We start from the raw sequence: 20,013 nt of genomic DNA, 5'->3' as shown, positions 1-20,013 counted from the left end.
CTGTAAATGAGCTTATAATGAAGGGAGGACAAACAGGTAAAACTAATTTACTAACAGTGGGAACAAGAGGAAGAACGAGGATTTTTAAAGTGAGTGGTAGAAATGTCAGGATGAAATAGTGAATAATGAAATATTTACATTCACTCAATCATATTTATTGAGCACTTACTGTGTGCAGAGCACTGCATTAAATGCTTGGAAAGTACAATTCCACAACATAGACAGTTCCTACCCAACAATGGGCTAACAGTCTAGAAGGAGGAGACAGACAACTAAAATGCTAACAAGAATGAAAACATAAGTGCAAATGGTGGTTGTAAAGTTGGGCCAGAAAGTAATCGGAGAAGGTTTGTCACCTGATCTTTCTGCTGCTTCCAATTCTCCAGTGCTCTACCTCATCTTTTGAGATTTAGACTTCATTGTGCCTTTAAAACATTGGTTTAACTACTCTGCTGACAGTTGATCCATTTCAACTCAGTTTAGAGTTGCTGTTTGGGTAACCTGCTTGTCAGCCATCCTCCTCGCATTCCAGAAGAGGAGAGCTATGATGATCATTGCTTTGACATTACTGGACTCTCCTGGGACCTCATGGTTTGTGTTCCTGCCTTGTCATCTTGATGTTACATATTGTATGTAGGAGGCATTAGGGGAACTGCTTATAAAGTTGGATCCAGCACTTAGTGCTTTGCACATAGTAAGTGCTTAATAAATGCCATCAATATTACTATATATTATGGTTAAGAGTAACAACTTTGCCCCCTCCTACCTCACTTCCCTTCTCTTCTTCTACAGTCCAGCCCATACACTCCGCTCCTCTGGTGCTAACCTTTTCGCTGTGCCTCATTCTCGCCTGTCCCGACGACCCCTGGCCCACGTCCTACCTCTGGCCTGGAATGTCCTCCCTCTTCAAATCTGCCAAACTAGCATACTTCCCCCCGACCCTCAAAGTCCTACTGAGAGCTCACCTCCTCCAGGAGGCCTCCCAGACTAAGCCCCCCCCTTTTCTCTGTTCCCCCTCCCCTTCCCACCCCCCGACTTGCTCCCTTTGCTCTACCCCCTCCCTAGCCCACAGAATTTGTGTATATATGTACATATATTTATAATTACAATCCTATTTATTTTTTATTAATGATGTGTATATATCTATAATTCTATTTATTTGTAATGATGCTACTGATGCCTTTTCACCTTGTTTTGATGTCTGTCTCCCCGCTTCCACTGGGGCAAGGACTATCTCTATTTATTGCTGAATTGTACTTCCCAAGCACTTAGTACAGTGCTCTGCACATAGTAAGCGCTCAATAAATACGACTGAATGAATGAATGTAACAGTGAAGAAGAGACACTCTTTTCATGCACATAAAGTGGAAGGACCTGTCATACATTGAGCTTATTATTCATTCAATCATATTTATTGCGTGCTTATTGTGTTCAGAGTTAATACTCTGACTCCACACCTATAAAAAATCTCACCATCACTGATAAAATTTCTGAATGCCTGCCTGTCTGCTCGCCTCTTACACACACACACACTCACTCTCTCTCTCATTTCCAACAGATTGTTTGGGCCCCTTGCCAATTTTAGAGCCTTGAAATACAGATGCTGAGGTTTGGCAGACAAGTCTAAATTGCAAAGAGCAAAAATGACAACCAGAAGATGGGAGAATCAAGCTTGGTAGTAGCTATGTATTGATTACTCTGATAGAATACTGCCTAGCCTGTATACTTTCTATCCGTAAGCAGTTGCCTCTTTTTGCCTCTATATGGTATTTCCCCAAATATGCAGGAAATCATGGTCATTTGGGTGGATTAAATTTTTGTCTGCTTGTTTAATGGCGCTTCCTAATGTTGAAGAGTGCTCAAAAATGTTTCACAGCTGAAAGAAATTGGGCATTGGCAGCCATCTGTTTGGCCTAAAGATTAAGTCATTTGCCCAAGGTTAACTGATGCAGAAGTTATAAGGGGGGGAATAAAAATGATCATATTCATTCTATTTACTCCATAGCCTCTATTTGCTATTCAAGAAAAGGGTTTTGCAGTATTGAAGAGGTGATTAATAGAAATTGTTACTAGGGAGATAGGTCTAGCCTCCATTTGGTTAGGGGATTTTTCTTCCTCTGAGAAACAGTGTGGCTCAGTGAAAAGAGCAAGGGCTTGGGAGTCAGAGGTCATGGGTTCAAATCCCAGCTCCGACAGTTGTCAGCTGTGTGACTTTGGTCAAGTCACTTTCTCTGTGCCTCAGTTACCTCATCTGTAAAATGGGGATTAAGACTGTGAGCCCCACATGGGACAACCTGATCACCTTGTATCCTTCCCAGCGCTTAGAACAGTGCTTTGCATGTAGTAAGCACTTAATGAATGCCAAAATTATTATTATTATGTAGTTATTACCACAGCCTGTGTTAAGGTGCTGCTCTGCAGTTTGCTTGATTTCTATTCATTTGCAAAGGAGTTTTCCTTGGTAGAAGAACAATAGAAACCTGTGAGTGTGAACAATCTAGAAGATTAGGAGAGTGTTGCCAATGCTGTTCTAAACAAATTCAATTTGGAAAAAGATAGTCTGCCTCCTAAAAGTCCCCTCTTTTATCATTGGATTTGGATTTTTCTGCTCTGAGCACAGTAAGCGCTCAATAAATACGATTGAATGAATGAATGAATGAATTTTTCAACTTTTCTATTTTTGGAGATTAGGAAATGTTCTTCAGTGTCATTTACAATCATTACAGTTCAGTGGAAGATGAATTATCATGCCACAATAGCAATGACCACTCAAATTTAAATCCTGATCTCTGCTTTAGAAGGTTAAAGTCAACTGAAGAAAAAAGAAAATGGTTTCTTCCTGCAATACGGAAATTCAGTTAGTGAGAAATTTATTGCTACAATTTTTTCACCTTAACAATCAATATTATTTGTTGAGAATCATGCGGGAGTACTACACTGCTTGGGAGAGTAGGAGAGGTAAAAGATATGCTCCCTGACCTCAAGGATCTTCTCTGCTCTTTTGTAATCTTATAACATGAGTACCCAAACCTGGATTTGTGTCTTGGCTGGATTTTTCTAGTAATTCCTGTCACCGACTCTTGACCGGGATCTCAGAGCCTCGTGTGTTTCGCACTAACCTATCAAACTCAGGGAATGGTTGAAATCAGTTAATGGGTATTGCAAATAACTCCTGATCCGCATGCCACTTTTGCCCCAAGCTACTCCACCTTACACCACAGCCCTATTTAGTACAGTGCATGCAGGAAGAGCTCAATAAATACCATTGATTGATGGATTCCCAGAGGATTACCTGCAACAATCAACAGCATTTTTTGAGTGCCTACTATATACAGAGCACTGTACTATGTGCTTGGAAGAGAACAACAGAATTAGCTGACACATTCCCTGCCCATAACGAGCTTACAGTCTAGAGAGGGAGACAGACATCAATATGAATAATTCCGTGGCTCAGTGGAAAGAGCACGGGCTGGGGAGCCAGAGGTCATGGGTTCTAATCCTAACTCTGCAACTTGTCAGCTGTGTGACTTTGGGCAAATAACAACTTCTCTGTGCCTCAGTTAGCTCATCTGTAAAATGAGAATTAAGACTGTAAGCCCCACGTGGGACAACCTGATCACCTTGTATCCCCCCCAGCTCTTAGAACAGTACTTTCCACAGAGTAAGCACTTAACAAATGCCATCATTATTATAATATGTAATTGAAAGATATATACATAAGTGCTGCGGGTTGGGAGTGGGCAAATACCAAGTGTCCAAAGGTCACAGATTCAGATACCCAAACGATGCAAAAAGGAGAGTGAGCCGAGGAAAAGAGGGCTTAACTGTGGAAGGCCTCTTGGGGGATTAAGACTGTGAGCCCCCCGTGGGACAACCTGATCTCCTTGTAACCTCCCCAACGCTTAGAACAGTGCTTTGCACATAGTAAGCGCTTAATAAATGCCATCATTATTATTATTATCATTATTATATGACCTTAACAATGCTTCGAAGGTGGAGTGGGGGTCTGGCATATACTGAGGTGGAGGGAGTTTCAGGCTAGGGGGAGGATGTGGATAGGGGTCAACGGCGAGATAGATGAGATTGGGGCGCAATGAGTAAACTGGCGCTACAGAAACAACCATAAATGAGAACTGATGACTTTTCCCCACCTCATCCTCTTTTCTGCTGCCACAGTCGTGGAAGCAAATATTCACATTGGCAGAGACCCACAGTCCTCCCTCCGCCCTTTCTCCCTCATAGTTTTGTTAGGGGTCAAAGTGTCTGTGGCAGTGAAAAGTCCTCATTTCCCCTCCCTTCTCAGTCTGGTTCCTGCCACGGGAGTTGAGGCTCCATTGGAAGTTACCAAATCCCAACCTCCTGCCTTTTCCCTCTGTTGGGAGCCAAGTCTGGGAAGCAGCGTGGCTTGGTGGATCGAGTCCACCATATGTCTGCTGTGTGACCTTGGACAAGTCACTGATCTTATCTCTTATCCACCGACTCCATTGTCATCTTGGAAAGCTTTTAGGATGGATGTGTGTGTGTGTTTGTGTCTATCCCTGCCTGTGTAGCTAACAGCTTTGTCACTCTGTCTCACTGTTTCTCTGTAGCTGAGTCTGTGGAGCTGCAGTGTGGCTATCTGCCACTCCATTGGATATTTGTGTCTATGTGTTGAGTGGGTATATGTTTGTGTGAAGTTTTGTTTTTTTTTTAAAAAAAGAAGAATGAGAATTAATGTTTAGCAGGATTTTATAGTCCCTGGGAGATAAAACTATGGAGTGGTTTGTAAATGTTCACAGAGTCCCTAAGAATAGTGACAGGATTATGGGATAATAAAGCTTAATATTTACCTCAACTTCATGCTAAATGGAATTTAAGAATCTGTTTGACTGTGGTTTTAAAAGGCGAGAAACAAGAAAATGAGTTCCAAAACAAACCTATCTTCCAGAGGTAGCACTGAAAATAAGATGTGTTCTTCAGTTGGGGGCTAAAGAGAGCAGTAGCCAGACCCCCTACACTGCATACAGGGATTTTTCCAAGGGCCATCTGATAGAGAATAATAGGATAGAGAATAATTGTTTTCCCTCTAATCACACGTTTATTTTAAGCTCTTCTCTTCTTCTTCTACCTTTCTTTACCAATCTCCTACTACAAGTCAGCCCCTTCCCTTCACTCCTATAACCACCAACCTATTCTCTGTACTTTGATTTAGTCTATCTCACTACCAACCCCTTGCCGGCATTCTCCCTCTGGCCTGGAACACCCTCCCTCTTCAAGGACCCTGAGGCACCCAAGCGGCTCCAAGTCTGTGAGACCTGGGGAAACTGAGTCCTGGGATGAAAAGGGAGCTGCCGGGGGCAGGGAGAGAGGGGAAGAGTTGGTCAGGGTTGTCCGAGGGTGGGAGGGATCAGGCTCGAGCCACCTGCCACTATCTATAGAGAAGCAGCGTGGCTTAGTGGAAAGAGCCTGGGCTTGGGAGTTAGAGGTCACGGGTTCTAATTCTGCCTCTGCCACTTGTCAGCCGTGTGACTTTGGGCAAGTCACTGAACTTCTCTGTGCCTCAGTTACTTCATCTGTAAAACGGGGATTAAGACTGTGAGCCCCACATGGGACAACCTGATTATCTTGTATCTACCCCAGTGCTTAGAACAGTGCTTGGCACATAGTAAGTGCTTAGCAAATACCAGCATTATTATTATTATTCTATCCAACAGACATCACTCTCCCCACCTTTAAAGCCTTATTGAAGGCACATCTCCTCCAAGAGGCCTTGCCTAAACCCTCATTTCCTCTTTTCCCACTCCCTTCTGCACTGCCCTGATTTGCTCCCTTTTTTCAACCCTTCCCTCAGCCCCAAAGCATTTCTGTACTTATGCGTAATTTGTTTAATGTCTGTCTTCCCCTCTAGACTGTAAGGTCGTTGTGGGCAAGAAATGCATCTACCAATTCTGTTATTTTGCACTCGAAGCACTGTTATTTGTGTGCTTAGTACAGTGCTCTACCCACAGTAAGCACTCAATGAATGATTGATAAATCGACAGACTACCACTCTTCCCAACTTCAAAGCCTGATTAAAACTCACATCTACTCTGAGAGGCCCTCGTCCCTGAAAGGCCCCTCATTTCCCCTCTTCACCCTCCCTTCTGTGTCACCTCTGCACTTGGGACTGTACCCTTTAAGCACTTAGATAATCACCCTACCTGAAGCCCCACAGCATGTATGGTCATGTCCTTATACTCTGCCATTCTCCCTGTCAGATAATTGAGGTTATCTTTCTGTTTTTTCCTGTGTACCTATTGACTGTCCTGATTCTGCCTGCAGTCCTTTCTGTCCAACTGCCCAAACAGCTGCCTGATGCTTCTCTGGTCTCAATGGCTGATTGCCCTGACCTTGGTCTATTGAAGCAGCCTGTTCAAACTACATACAGCCTATCCAGACTATTGCCAAAAAGACGGAAGGACCCAAATGGGAAGCGGAATGGAGACAGGTATGTGAATAGTATCTCCTATCACTTATGCAGGGTATTGTATTCTGTTGTGCAATAATTAAGACTGTCACATGGACATAACTTCATTACAAGAGTACCTCACTTTTTTCTCTCCCTTCACCTTCCACTTTCAACAAAGATTAGTCACTCAATGTTTCTTGATTCTCTTCCTCCACAGCTTTTCTTAGAGGCACAATATTAATTTCTGAGCATACCTTAATTTTGAGTAGAATTTTTCTAGAAATTTGTCAGAACTCTTTAAAAGCTTATGTGACTAGTGAGGTAAGATATATCTGGAAATAACATAAGGCTGTATTACTATATTCTATCAGCATGGTTTCTTCACAATAAACTAAATGTGAGCTAATTTGGAATTACAGAAGTTCATTCATTCATTTAATCGTATTTATTGAGCGCTTACTGTGTTCAGAGCACTGTACTAAGCACTTGGGAAGGACAAGTTTGGAACACAAGTTGGTTGTCAGTCATTCAGTATGATTTTTTGAATCTTAAAATAGAGCTTTTTCTATCGAAAAAGCTTCCCCAGCACTTACAACAGTGCTTTGCACATAATAAGCGCTTAACAAGTAACATCATTATTTGTGATTGAGCTAGTCTCCTAGTTTTAACATATTGTTCCCTGCCCAACATTATCATGAGGTAACTACATTATCATGAAGCAGTGTGGCACAGTGGAAAAGAGCCCAGGCTTTGGAGTCAGAGGTCATGGGTTCAAATTCCCGCTCCGCCAATTGTCAGCTGTGTGATTTTGGGCAAGTCGCTCTACATGGGAAGCAGTGTGGTCTAGCAGAAAGTGCACAGGCCTGGGAGCCAGAGGATCTGGATTCTAGATCCAGATCTACCACTACCCTGCTGAGTGACTGTGAGCCCACTGTTGAGTAGGGACTGTCTCTATATGTTGCCAACTTGTACTTCCCAAGCGCTTAGTACAGTGCTCTGCACACAGTAAGTGCTCAATAAATACGATTGATTGATTGATATGGACAAGTCATTTAGCTTTTGTGCTTCAGCTTCTTCATCTGTAAAATGAAAATTCAACAGCAGTTCTCCTTCCTAATTAGATTGCGAGCCTCACATGAGACAAGGACAGTGTCCTATCTGATTATCTGTATGTACTCCAGTGCTTAGTACAATGCTTGGCACATAGTAAGCACTTCACAAACACTATTGTTATGAGATGACGCCAGGTCTTCCAAAGTCAGAAAAATCTCCTGTTTTAGCCAATGTGATTACTAGAACAAAGTTATTCTCTCCTTCAACAATTCTCTCCAGAGCAAAAACACTCAGAATCCAATTTCACCATTTCATTATTTTCTGTAGGTTACAACATTTCCATATTTTTCTCCTTAGGCATAACTTTCACCTCTGATGACTACAATATCTCCACATATAAATTTTAAAGTGAGGATAACTTCTAAGTAATCTACATTTGGCAGCACATCACATTCCTTATGTTTATCCACTCACCCATGGTTACTTTCTACCCTGAGCAAATTAAGAATTTTCCCGGGGGCCCTTTATGACTGTCAGAAGGGCCCACCCCAACTATCCTGAGAACTTCTCCCCCTCCACTCTCTTAGCTTGGCTGCAAGGAGGCACGGTTGCAGCTTTCTGCACTCTAAAACGAGGGAGAGCCCTCCCTCAATTGCATCTCCCAAAGTCCACCAAAGCCTTAGAGTGGTCCCGATCGCTCACTCCGTCTTTTTCAAATTCCACCCTGTCCTCTGGGAAATGAGCACTTTGGCTCTCATTTTCCCCCAGCTCCTCAGAATTCAGGCTATTTGACAGGAGGCATTCTCCATGCTTAGGTGTCATTTTAAAAAATGTTTGACTTCATAATTACCAACCAGATTAAAAATACAGCTGTCGGGAATGTTAGAAACACAGAGATCTTCCAAATGGGTATACAGAGAAATACAAGGAATATCCAAAGGCTGATTCTCTTACAGTTCCCCAAACAGGTTATGTGGCTGAATCATGATGAAGAAAATTGGCCCATTGTTTCCAAAATATAAGCCCGCCAAAAAAAAAGTAACATCCAAATTTGGCCTGTCTAGTCCTTACTACATTTCTTTAGTATTTTATACTCTGTCACATATCAATCAATTGTATTTATTGAGCACTTACTGTGTGCAGGGCACTGTACTAAGCGCTTGGGAAGTACAAGTTGGCAACATATAGAGACAGTCCCTACCCAACAGTGGGCTCACAGTGGGCTCACATATGGGCAATAGGTATTTTTTTTCCTTTAATCTTCGGAAATTTGAAGATCTTAAAGAAACCCTAGGGCTCAATTCACCCTCTAGATGAGGTTGTACTCTCCTGAGCACTTAGTACTAAACTCTCTACCCAGGAGCTGCTCAATAAATTCTACTAAGTGATTGATGAAGTGATTGTAAACTACAACACAGTGGTAATTTTGGTAGGTTTACAATACCTTTGCTCCACGACCAGTAACCAATTCCCGGAGAACCTAGGGGAAATTGGCATAGCACGGCTGAGATCCAAGAGAAAGCCAGAGCCATAAGGTGTTCACTGGATGTGTAGCACTACGGCTGAGTCCAATCAGCTGTAACACTTTAACAAGTGCTAGTGAGAGAACAATAAAGGCAAAAGGCAAGCTCCCTGCCCTCAGAGCTGTTCCATTCTGACCCACGCAACCATCCCAAGCCTCCCAACACTTCCAAAGACGATGGACATTACCTGGGTCTGCAGTGGAGGTTTTGGGAGTAGCCACTCCAGAGCAGATGGGCCTATAAAACCGGGAAATGAGCAAGCCCTCTCCCCAAACACATACTTAGGACTTCACTGAAAGTGGGTTAAATCTCTTCATCATCATCAATCGTATTTATTGAGCGCTTACTGTGTGCAGAGCACTGTACTAAGCGCTTGGGACGTACAAGTTGGCAACATATAGAGACAGTCCCTACCCAACAGTGGGCTCACAGTCTAAAAGGGGGAGACGGAGAACAAAACCAAACATACTAACAAAATAAAATAAATAGAATAGATATGTACAAAATAGAGTAATAAATATGTACAGACATATACACATATATACAGGTGCAGTGGGGAAGGGAAGGAGGTAAGATGGGGGGGATGGAGGGGGGACGACGGGGAGAGGAAGGAGGGGGCTGAGTGTGGGAAGGCCTCCTGGAGGAGGTGAGCTCTCAGTAGGGCCTTGAAAGGAGGAAGAGAGCTAGCTTGGCGGATGGGCAAGCTCATCAATCAATCGTATTGATTGTACTAAGCGCTTGAAGCACTGTACTAAGCTCATCAGAAAACTGGGGAACGCTTCACGAATTTGCGTGTATTAATGGGGGCCACAGTGGGGGCGTCGAGGCCTGAGGTGATGCCATCGCCTCCTCTCCACTGGTGGTGTCTGATGTGTCTGTTTATTGTTATATTGTACTCTCCCAAGGACTTAGCACAGTGCTCCGCACACTAAGTGCTCAATAAGTATGATTGAATGAATGAATGATGGCGTTTAACTGACACTTGATTTGGAGGTCATGCGATTCTGTTACTTTTATAATGCCCAGTTGAAATTCCTCGCTTTCAGCTTTCTAGAGTTCCAATCCAATGAGCTAAGTTTCTTTGTGTTTGCTGCTCAGCAAATCTGGGTTATATCTTCATCCTTACATGAGCAGCATATTACCTGCTCTTTTCCCAATACCCACTTCTTACCTTAATCACCTGCTGAGATGCAGTAGTCCTGTATAAAGCATATACATATCAGTTTATAATGATGGAGGTTTCTGGTGGGAATGAGATGGATGAGCCTCGATCCTTATACTTCAGGACTGAGAACCTGTATGAAGGAATTTTTAGGGCTAGTGAATTGAGTGAAATCTACTCAAACCGGTCATGTTCCAGTTGGGGCACGGAGTACAATTAAGTGGGGAAGTGCAATACACTGTAAGGCGCAGGGGAAGTTTTTTTATTTGTTTTTATGGGTAGATCCCATTTACAGCCCATATGACCACAACATAGGGTTGCTGCTGTGCCTTAGGGCCAAGCCTAGAAAGACAATTACCTTGGTATCCACTGCAGTCTTGGCCAGCTATCCTTCAGGATTTCTTCTGGGCGTATCCACCTCGCAACACATTCGGGTGAATTTTTTGTGTGTGGGGGGCATGGGGGATTGGGAGAAGCGGGTTCCATAAACTTCAGCACTGATAGCATGGCTCCAAATGGCAGAACCCAGGTCTCCAGATTTCCCATCAGCAGGATTTCTGTTTATAGACATCGCAGTGCATATCAGCTATTGTTATCTAATTATTCAGTAGTTCGCTTCTGTTTTTCTCATTTGTATCATTTATCTATTGTGCGTTTGGCAGTTTATGTTTGCTTATCTCCCCCATTAGATTAGCTCCTTGGAGGCAGAGGCCAGTTTTTTTTTTCCTTCCTATGTATGCTCCCAAACACTTCGTACGGGCTCTCCGCCCAGAGATGCACAATAAATCCAGTTCAAGGCTTGCCACTGGCATGGTTTACAATTCTTAAAACACTGCCCAGAGCAATGGGAGAGGGCTGCGGGGGCTTCTGCTTCTAGAATCAGGCTCGACCAAAGGAAGAAGCCTCTTAATCATCTCATTAGTCCTTGAAGGAAAGAAAAGCAGGAAAATAAGGTCTTCGGGTTCTCCATCAATCCTTAAGGAAAAGATGACTCAAAGTCATAAGGCTTTCTGATTTTGTGATTTACTTCTGTGTTTGGGATAGCAATTTGAATCTTCTCTTGCATTCCTTTCGAAGTAAATTCTTCTAAACAAAATATTAGTTGCTGACCATCGCTGGGTCAGGGGAAATATTTTCTCTCAGCCATGTTCACCAAGGCTTTTCTAGAGCTCCCATCCAGATGCCGGTCAGACTCTGCATCTCCCGTACTCCCTTCTGAATGCTCTGAGCAAAGGAGGGCTGTTCCCCTGAATAAGGAACAGAATTATTTCAGCAAGAAGGGCCACATGGCAAAAATCTGAGTTAAACAGAGTCACCACGCACATTCTTAACACTTAAAAGCACCGAGAAGCAGTGTGGCCTAGTGGGAAGAGCACAGGCCTGGGTTCTAACCCCGGCCCCGCCACTTTCCTGCTGTGGGACCTCGGTCAAGTCACTTCACTTCCCTGGGCCTCAGTTCCCTCAGCTGCAAAATGGGGATTCACTACCTGTTCTCCCTCCTACTTAGACTGTGAGACCCATGTGGGACCTGATTATCTTGCATCAACCCCAGCGCAGAGTACAGTGCTTGGCACATAGCAAGCACCTAAAAAGTATCACAATTATTATTACTCTGATCTTCCATTACAGGAATTTCTTTTGCAGAACAAAATTCAATAATGCTGCTCTGCTTCATTTACCCCCATGAAGAGAGGTTGTCAATTTGAACCCTGGGTGGAATGTAGCCCCTGGCCCAACAACTACAGGAGTTAACTTTAAATGGGTGAGAGATACAGCCCTGCGTATTTGATGCAGCTTTACAATGAGACTTTGGTGATGCGATGAAAAATAAAAGGTATGACGTTCAAACTAACCACTGTACACAATGACAAGCCTCAGGATGTGGGAAGGTATTCAGGGAGTGGGCTCAAGGTCTAGGTTTAAAAGAGACTTTTCCACATTTCATATTACATTCCCAAAAGTTTAGAATTTTTCCACAGAGTTGTGGTTCTTAGCAGGGGTACAGAGCAGACAGACTCTGGATAAAGCTCATTTGTTAGAAACCAAAAAGGCCCTGAATCTTCATTTGTAGTGAACCACAACCACCCTCCAAACATCTTACGTCGTTCACTGTAAGATGAGAAACAGGAATCAGCTTTATGTATCTGCCCAGGCTTACGTCTAATAAAAGAAACTCTATAAATGCTGCAAAGGTGACCAAATTTATTAAATCTTAAAGTGAAAAGGCTTCCCAGGATTGTACCAAAAATGGAAAACAATCTTTGGTCCTTAAAACTCTCCACACAGCTGCCATTAAAATGATCACTAACATGAGATTTTAAATTGTTCCTTAATACTAAAAAACCCAAAATATTATTACATAAGAGTACTGCATAATTATAGTTAGTTGATATAACACCAAATAAACTACTGGAAATGAATTAAGCTTTTGACTGAATTTGCCAATGCCAAAGTCCCTTATTCCCTGTAAATGAATTCCCAGTTATTGCAGCATTGGGATTTACATGCTGAGAGTGCTTGGACAATGGAACTCCAGGTTCTCTAGCTTGTTAACTGATATCTATCTATGTACATATATACATAGATAGATATCAATTACATATTAATATACATATACACATACCTATTCATGGCTATCTATATATACCTCTAAACTCAATGGCGCTACTCTATAGTTTTATACTTAAATATTTTAAGTTTTATATACAAAAATAAAACCAACTTTTTACCATCATTCACCTTCCAAGCTCAATAATTTGACTGATTTTATAAGGTAAAGAAAATGGCAGTCTTGAGGAGAAAACTGCTTCTGTGCCTTATAAAATATAGATGATCCCACAATACACAGGGTTCCATTCCTTGGAAACATGGATGCATCATTAATGTTTATATTGTGAGGTACACTAGCCCATAGACTTACGTGGCCATCATGGCCACAGATGTACAGGCAATTTATTAAGTTTGGTTCCAGAACCAGGCTTGATGTGAAACCTTTCCCCGACTCTTTCCTCCCCCTTCCTGTCCCAGTGATTTTTTGCTGTCCTTTTTCTGTACCCCCAACTCAGATCCTACCCACTCTAGTTCTCCCACCTCTCCTACTGCTCCAGGCTTAAAAAAAAAAAATTTAAGTAGTGACAGCTGCTGCTGTGAGCATAGCCATCATTGCCACCCTCCTTCCTCTTCCTCCTGGCAGTTCCATTTCCCCACCCCAGCCAATGCTGTGGGAACAGGGGCAGGGGCGACAGTGGTTTGAAGATATATCGTCCAATCTCCGACCCTCTGTCTTGCTCCAGTTCATCCCTTGACCTGTTCCCAGAGTTTTGGTTGGGGCAGAGAGCCGGGCTAAGAACAGAAAGTGGGTAGGGAGCCGCTTGGAGCAGTGGCCACCGGCCACTATTGTTAGTTTGAGAAAAGAAAGAAAATACCAGAGGAGGTGGGGCTGGTGTAATGGAAGGAGGGGAGCTGCTGGAAAGCCACTTAGGTACAGAGGAGGGTGGGAGGAAAGTAGGGTGAAGGAAGGATGGGATGGAGGAGGAATTGACTTGCCTGCTGTGTTTGGGCTTTACTGGGGGGGATGGAGTTTACATACGTTGCAATAAGTCAGCAAATAGTGGAGCTGTACGTCTTGTGGGGTGGTCAAAATCTAGGTATGCCACGATTGCAGTTTCCTTTTCAATAGTTACTGGCAAACCAAATCAAACTGACCAGAGGGATTTCGCTTTGGCTTCACTGGAATATTTTGTTCTTCTCTAAGGCAGAGTGCCACATATGGTAATCCTGCTGTTTCTAATTCAAAGGCTCTTTCTGACTTTGACGGTTATTTGGAGACGATTTTGTATCACAATAGCTAACGTCGTGTCCAAAAATGAAGTCTCTGGAAGGGATTTCATCTAGGCACGATTCATATACTTTCACCGTCTTCCACATGTCGGTCTTCTCCAAGGATGCATGCAGGAGTTCTTTCATTCTTCTGTTTTCTTTGGAGGTAGATTCCCAAACTACTTCAAGTTCACCTTCTATTTCCCTAAGAGCAGAAAAAACAAACAAAAACCCCCAACCCAAATTATCAAATGGCTTCATACTCAGATCTTTAAGTTGTCACATTGGACTCAGGCAGGCCTAGGCTCTGGCAGTACTGAGGTTATGTCAATATTTCTTACACTTCAGTGAGTGTAGATATTGCTGATTAATACTGTATTTAGTGTTAGTTTCAACTACCAAAATTGCCACTTTTAGGGACTTTCTCATTTCTGGTCAGAAATGTTACATATTTTGGAAGTAGTTTTTAGATTAGTTTTTCAATTTGAAAAAGATTCATGTGTTGGGTAAATCCATTGCTATATTTAATTTCAACAACCAACTAGGCCTTAGTCCACACCAAACCAAAATGCTGACTTAGAATGCCATCTTTCAGTCACTCAATAGCATTTGAGTCCTTACTCTGTGTAAAGCACTGTACAAAATTCTTGAGATAGTACAATAGAGTTGATAGAAAAAAAAACCCCTTCCCTTGAGGATCTCATACTCTAAATGGGGAAACTGACAAAATTAATTACAGGTAAGGGGAAGCAACCAAGTTAAAAGATATGAACAAAAGTGCGGTGAAGGGAGGCCGTAAGGAACTGGCAATTGAAGTTCTTCGAGTTTTGAGTTATCCTCTTCTGACAGTCAGGCAAAAACGTACAGCCCTCTGAATTTCCACATCCAAACACTCTTGTCGGAAAGATCATCAATACCCTGTGCTAAAAAAGATTTATCTTTTTGGCGAGGCTAGAACTTTAAGCAAACAAGCCAAGGAAAAGGGAGAACTCTGAAATTTATGAGAATGGAAAGCTCAAGTAGCATGTGCTTCACTTTAAATTTCTCTTAAGGATTACTTTCTCCAGGATTACCTTTACATTTGGGAATGCCACTGTAAGAGTCAGAATATATTCCTTTCCTGTTACTAAAGCACAAAGAGTCACAATCAATCAGTGGTTTTTATTGAGTGCTTACTATGTGCGGAGCACTGTACTAAGTGCTTGGGAGAGTACAAGACAACAAAGAATACTAGACAAAACAAATTCCTGTGAAGTTTAAGAGAAGTTTAGGAGAAAAAAAACCACTGTAATAATGTTGCTTCAGAAGCTGAATTTTTATGGAGCAATCCAATGTTAAGCCCTCTGATAAATAATAATAATTATAATGACAATAAGCACTTACTTTGTGCCAAGCACAGTACTAAGCACTGGGGTCGTTATAAGATAATGAGTTTGGATATGGTCCTTGTCCCAGGTGGGGCTCACAAAGGAGGGGGGAGAACAGGAATTTAATCCCCACTTTACAGATGAAGAAACTGAGGCACAGAGAAGTGAACTGACTTGCTCGAGGTCACACAGCAGTCAAGTGGCACAGCCAGGATTAGAATCCAGGCCCTCTAACTCCCAGGTCTTTCCATCAGGCTACGCTGCTCTGTCTCTGTCTGCATGACCATAACCTAATCACTTTCCTTTCCTTCTGTGCTGAATTTTGGCCAAAAGTTCCAAGACCAGATCTCCATTTTTTTTAGCTGGCTAACAAGTCAGGTCGCACTAGCGTCATTAAGAAACAGCCCAGTTCTGAGACCTTACTTCAACCTTGGTTCCGGTCCGCTCTACGGAAGTAAGGCCTGGGTTCCTCCACATACAGACTACATTTTCTAATTTTTCTTACAGTGGTCTTTACAATATTACTATTAGTGCTTATTTCTTAAGCATTAATTCTTGTAAATATCCTGTTTCCCTTCTTCCTCCTGTCTGTAATTGGATGTATAATCTTCCCAGCTGGATTACAAAATCCTTGCAAGCAGGGACCAATACCCTGTCCCTGTGTAATGTAATATATATATAATATATATAATATAGTATAATAGGGTTGGCCTGGGGAATGTATTGCTTGCATGGCAGCTGTGGGCAAACCAGCCCCCACCCTTCCCTCAGTGGATTTCCCCCCAGACTGTCCAGGTAGGAGCAGGGAGGATAAACAACTCCATTTGCCATTGGACTGTGGGCAAGGGGAGCCTGCTATACCTGGCCCTGTTTAAGACCTGAGAAGCAGCAGCTGTAGTTGCTTCTTCCTCCTGCCAGCTGGGGAACAAAAGGGGGGTGGTACCATCATGTTCATTCATTCAATTGTATTTATTGAGCGCTTACTGTGGGCACAGCACTGTATTAAGCACTTGGGAGACTAAAATATAACAAACAGACACATTCCTGTCCACAACCAGCTAGAGCTCACATCCAAAAACTTTCTTCAGTACTACCTCCGTGGGAATGATTTCCCCTATCTCCCCATAGAGCTGGGGTATTTTCTGAGTGCTTACTGTGGGCAGAGCACTCTACTAAGCACTTGAGAGGGTACAATACAATAATGCTGGTAGACACGATCCCTGTCCACAAGGAGCTTCCAGACAAAACGGGGAGACAGACGATAAATTATGGATAAGGCAAATGGCAGATTATAAGAATTTGTACTTAAGTGCTGTGGGACTGGAGAGCAGGTGCTTAAGGGATACAGAGTCAAGTGCATAGGTGATGCAGAAGGGAGAGTGAATAGCGGAAAGGAGAGCTCAAGATCTCCATATGGTATTTCTAGTCCATAAAAAAGTATGCGGCTCCACCAGAAAACCTGAGCTCTTTCAGCTGTTCTAATAACCTAGCCTACCTTGAGGAGACTGTCAATATTATTAGGCGATACCATGACAAGTAGAGTGGTTGTTGAAAGTGCCCTGGCTGCATTTTTCCCCAGTTGAGAGAAAACTATTGTATACAGTCTTACGTGAGGCTCCAACAAGGAACTGGAAAATTATAGTATGCTTCTGCTCCTTTGAGAAGGCATTCAATTTTAACACATTATTGGAATTACTTAAAGCTCTTAACTCAATCACCCTGGAGCTGTTAGTTCTAAAAGCATGAATGGACACACTTAGAAGACCTGGCAACAGCGTGAACTGCCAAATAGCAGTATCAGGCAGATCAACAGGGTGTATGACAAAAATGGAATGAGATTGCTCTTTTTAGGATCAATCAATTAATGGTATTTATTGAGTGCTTACTACGTGCAGAGCACTGTACTAAGAACTTGAGAAAGTACAATACAATAGGGGTGACAAACATGAATCCTGCCCACAAGGAGCTTAACAGTCTACGTGACAGGTACAAGGAACATAGGGAATTGAAAACAGGCTGGAAAAAAATAATTTGCTTTTTTTATGGTATTTGTTAAGTGCTTACTAAGTGCCAGGCACTGTACTAAGTACTACTGGGATAGATACAAGACAGTCCCTGTCCCACATAGAGTTTGCAGTCCCAATCCCCATTTTACAGACTTACAGATGAGGTAACTGAGGCACACAATGAAGTTAAGTGATTTACCCAAGGTCATACAGCAGACAAGTGTTTTTACATTGTGGAAGATTGGAGAGACCTGTAGTTATGCCACATTTGCACATAGATACAAGCTCACTGATAGTAATACTATCTTTGAACACCACGGGCAACGCTTAGTTAACAGTCACCAGTCATTTTGGCATATGCACTTACTAAACATGACCTGCAGGCAAAGCACTGCTCAAGTTGTCACTCTTAAAAAACAAGAAAACAAAGAATCCAAAGTTAGTTTAAGTCATTAAAAAAAAAATCTAAATGAGCATTTATATCAGCTAAGGTCAGTGCATCAAGAAAGACACTTCACTTCCATCCAAGAACCTCCTTCTTTGACTAATTCTTCCATAACAAGTGCCTTTAAAAGAAAAGAACCTATATAAAACTAAAATAATGCCAATTTTAAAAAATTCAATTCTATATGCAAGTCTATATATAGGATATATACGAATAACTTTATATTCAGTTAAATGTAATGAGTCACAACAATCATCTTATAGAAATTCTTGTATATATCTATACATGTATATATTGGGGTATTTGTTAAGCACTTGCCATGTGTCAAACACTGTTCTAAGCAGCAGGGTAGAAAAATTAATTTGGTCAGAGACGGACTCTATCCCACATGTGGCTCACAGTCTAAGTTGGAGGGAGAACAGATATTGTACATACTCCTTTGCAGTTTATGTAGGCGAGCTTCACTTAAAATGTACTGTGAATTGAGTCTTCATATGTATTGGAGTGGAAAAATGGGAAGCAGTAAAAACAGACATCCATCCTATCCACGTTACCACGGCCAAATAATGTTAGCAATTTACATTTTTGTCCGTTGACAACAATTCTTTGGGCTACAAATCTGCTTCTTGAACATGAATGGGGGAAATACATTTGCATCAGTACATTATGATACCAGAACCAGAGATGGTGGTTGCCAAGCTACAGATGATTAGTGACATGTAACCTACGAGTAATTTCCTCCTCCTTTATTTCTCTGACAGTGGGGGCAAAAACAGGAAAAGACAAAGATAAATCTCATACTGTTACAAATTAATGGAGCTGGCTAAAACCAAGATTCACTCATTTTTAGTTTTTTATGGCTATGTGGGGTATTTAAAAAAATCATATGAAGACTGGATTATTGATTGATTCATTTTAAGAAGAAAAACAGTAGACACAAAGGAGTCTAGAGGTGCTGCCATTTAAAATGCTTCAAAACCAAATAGTAAAGTACAGCTTTGAAATCTTTGGGGTTGTTCCTCTACATAGTAAGTGTGTGGCAAATACCCTCCAGTTCTCTTTAAACATTTGTCAACACACACACACACACATCAATGGTGTTTGAGACATGGATTTAACCATAAGGAAAGAAAAATGGATATAAAAAAATGGTGTGCCTTGAAGAAAATAAAACCAATGCCTTATTTAGTATCTGCAGTGTGCATCATTTTATGCACCACTAAACACAAGCAAGATTCTGTACTCACTGATGGCTGCTGTCAGCAACTCCACCTTAATGAAAAGAACCACCTGAATGTAAAACACAACTGGATGTGAAATTGCTACAATTATTTTCACAAACCTTACTGCTTTCTCTTATTTTTTACCTTAATGATTTATTTGTTATATTGCCTGATGCTACCGCAGCTATCATTGCTGTGAAAGGATGAAGATATGTAAATGATGTAAAATTCTTCACTCCACAGAGTAGAGCAGCTGCTCACGGTAGCAAAGTGTTCAAGTGCAGGAAACCTCAGTTCCTTCAAAACACAAAATCAAAATCTGAAGAGGGAAAACCTTCTAAAACTATTTGAAGATGTATTGTTGAGAAGCAGGGTGGTCTAATCAATCAATCAATTGCATTTATTGAGCACTTACTGTGTGCAGAGCACTGTACTAAGCGCTTGGGAAGTACAAGTTGAACAAGTTGAAGTACAAGTCTAAAGGAAAGAGCATGGCCCTGGGAGTCAGAGGATCTGGATTCTAATCAGACGCTACCCCCTTTGTGCTGTGTGACCTTGGGCAAGTCACTTAATTTCTCTGGGTATCAATTACTTCATCTATAATCTGGGGATAAACTACCCATTCTCCCTCCCTCTTAGACTATAAACCCTTTGTGGGACAAGGACTGTCCAACCTGCTTATATTGCAATCCAAAACAGTGGTTGATGCATACTAAGGGTTTAACAAATACCACAATTATTACTGAGTTAAAGTGTCATTTAAGGTAAATTAGACTATGGGATAATCAACAGAAGACAATCAAAACATAATTACCGGCATATTCAACAGGAGTAGTTTTGTGTTTAATCAATTCAACATGAAACAAACAAACTTTTCCCTCATTTGCCACCATTTTTGAGGTAGGTGATAATGAAGACAAAACTGCACACAGCCACCGAAGGGCATAAAACTACATTTGTAAGGACAGAGAGGGCTCACTCAAATACC

General features: G+C 41.8%; 1 protein-coding gene across 2 annotated transcripts in view; it reads right to left on the bottom strand.

Moving 5' to 3' along the window:
- Positions 1 to 12,900: 12,900 nt before the first annotated feature.
- Positions 12,901 to 20,013, bottom strand: part of CEP89 (centrosomal protein 89) — an 84,113-nt gene continuing 77,000 nt past the window's right edge. For both annotated transcript variants that reach the window (XM_038754843.1, XM_038754844.1), the window contains exon 19: positions 12,901 to 14,189. In XM_038754843.1, coding sequence (XP_038610771.1) covers positions 13,952 to 14,189 — 238 coding nt within the window. In that variant the 3' untranslated portion in view covers positions 12,901 to 13,951. The remainder of the gene's footprint in view (positions 14,190 to 20,013) is intronic.

This window comes from Tachyglossus aculeatus, chromosome 11 (genome assembly GCF_015852505.1).
Source record: "Tachyglossus aculeatus isolate mTacAcu1 chromosome 11, mTacAcu1.pri, whole genome shotgun sequence".
Lineage (NCBI taxonomy): Eukaryota > Metazoa > Chordata > Mammalia > Monotremata > Tachyglossidae > Tachyglossus > Tachyglossus aculeatus.
This window is presented reverse-complemented; position numbering and strand designations above follow the sequence as displayed.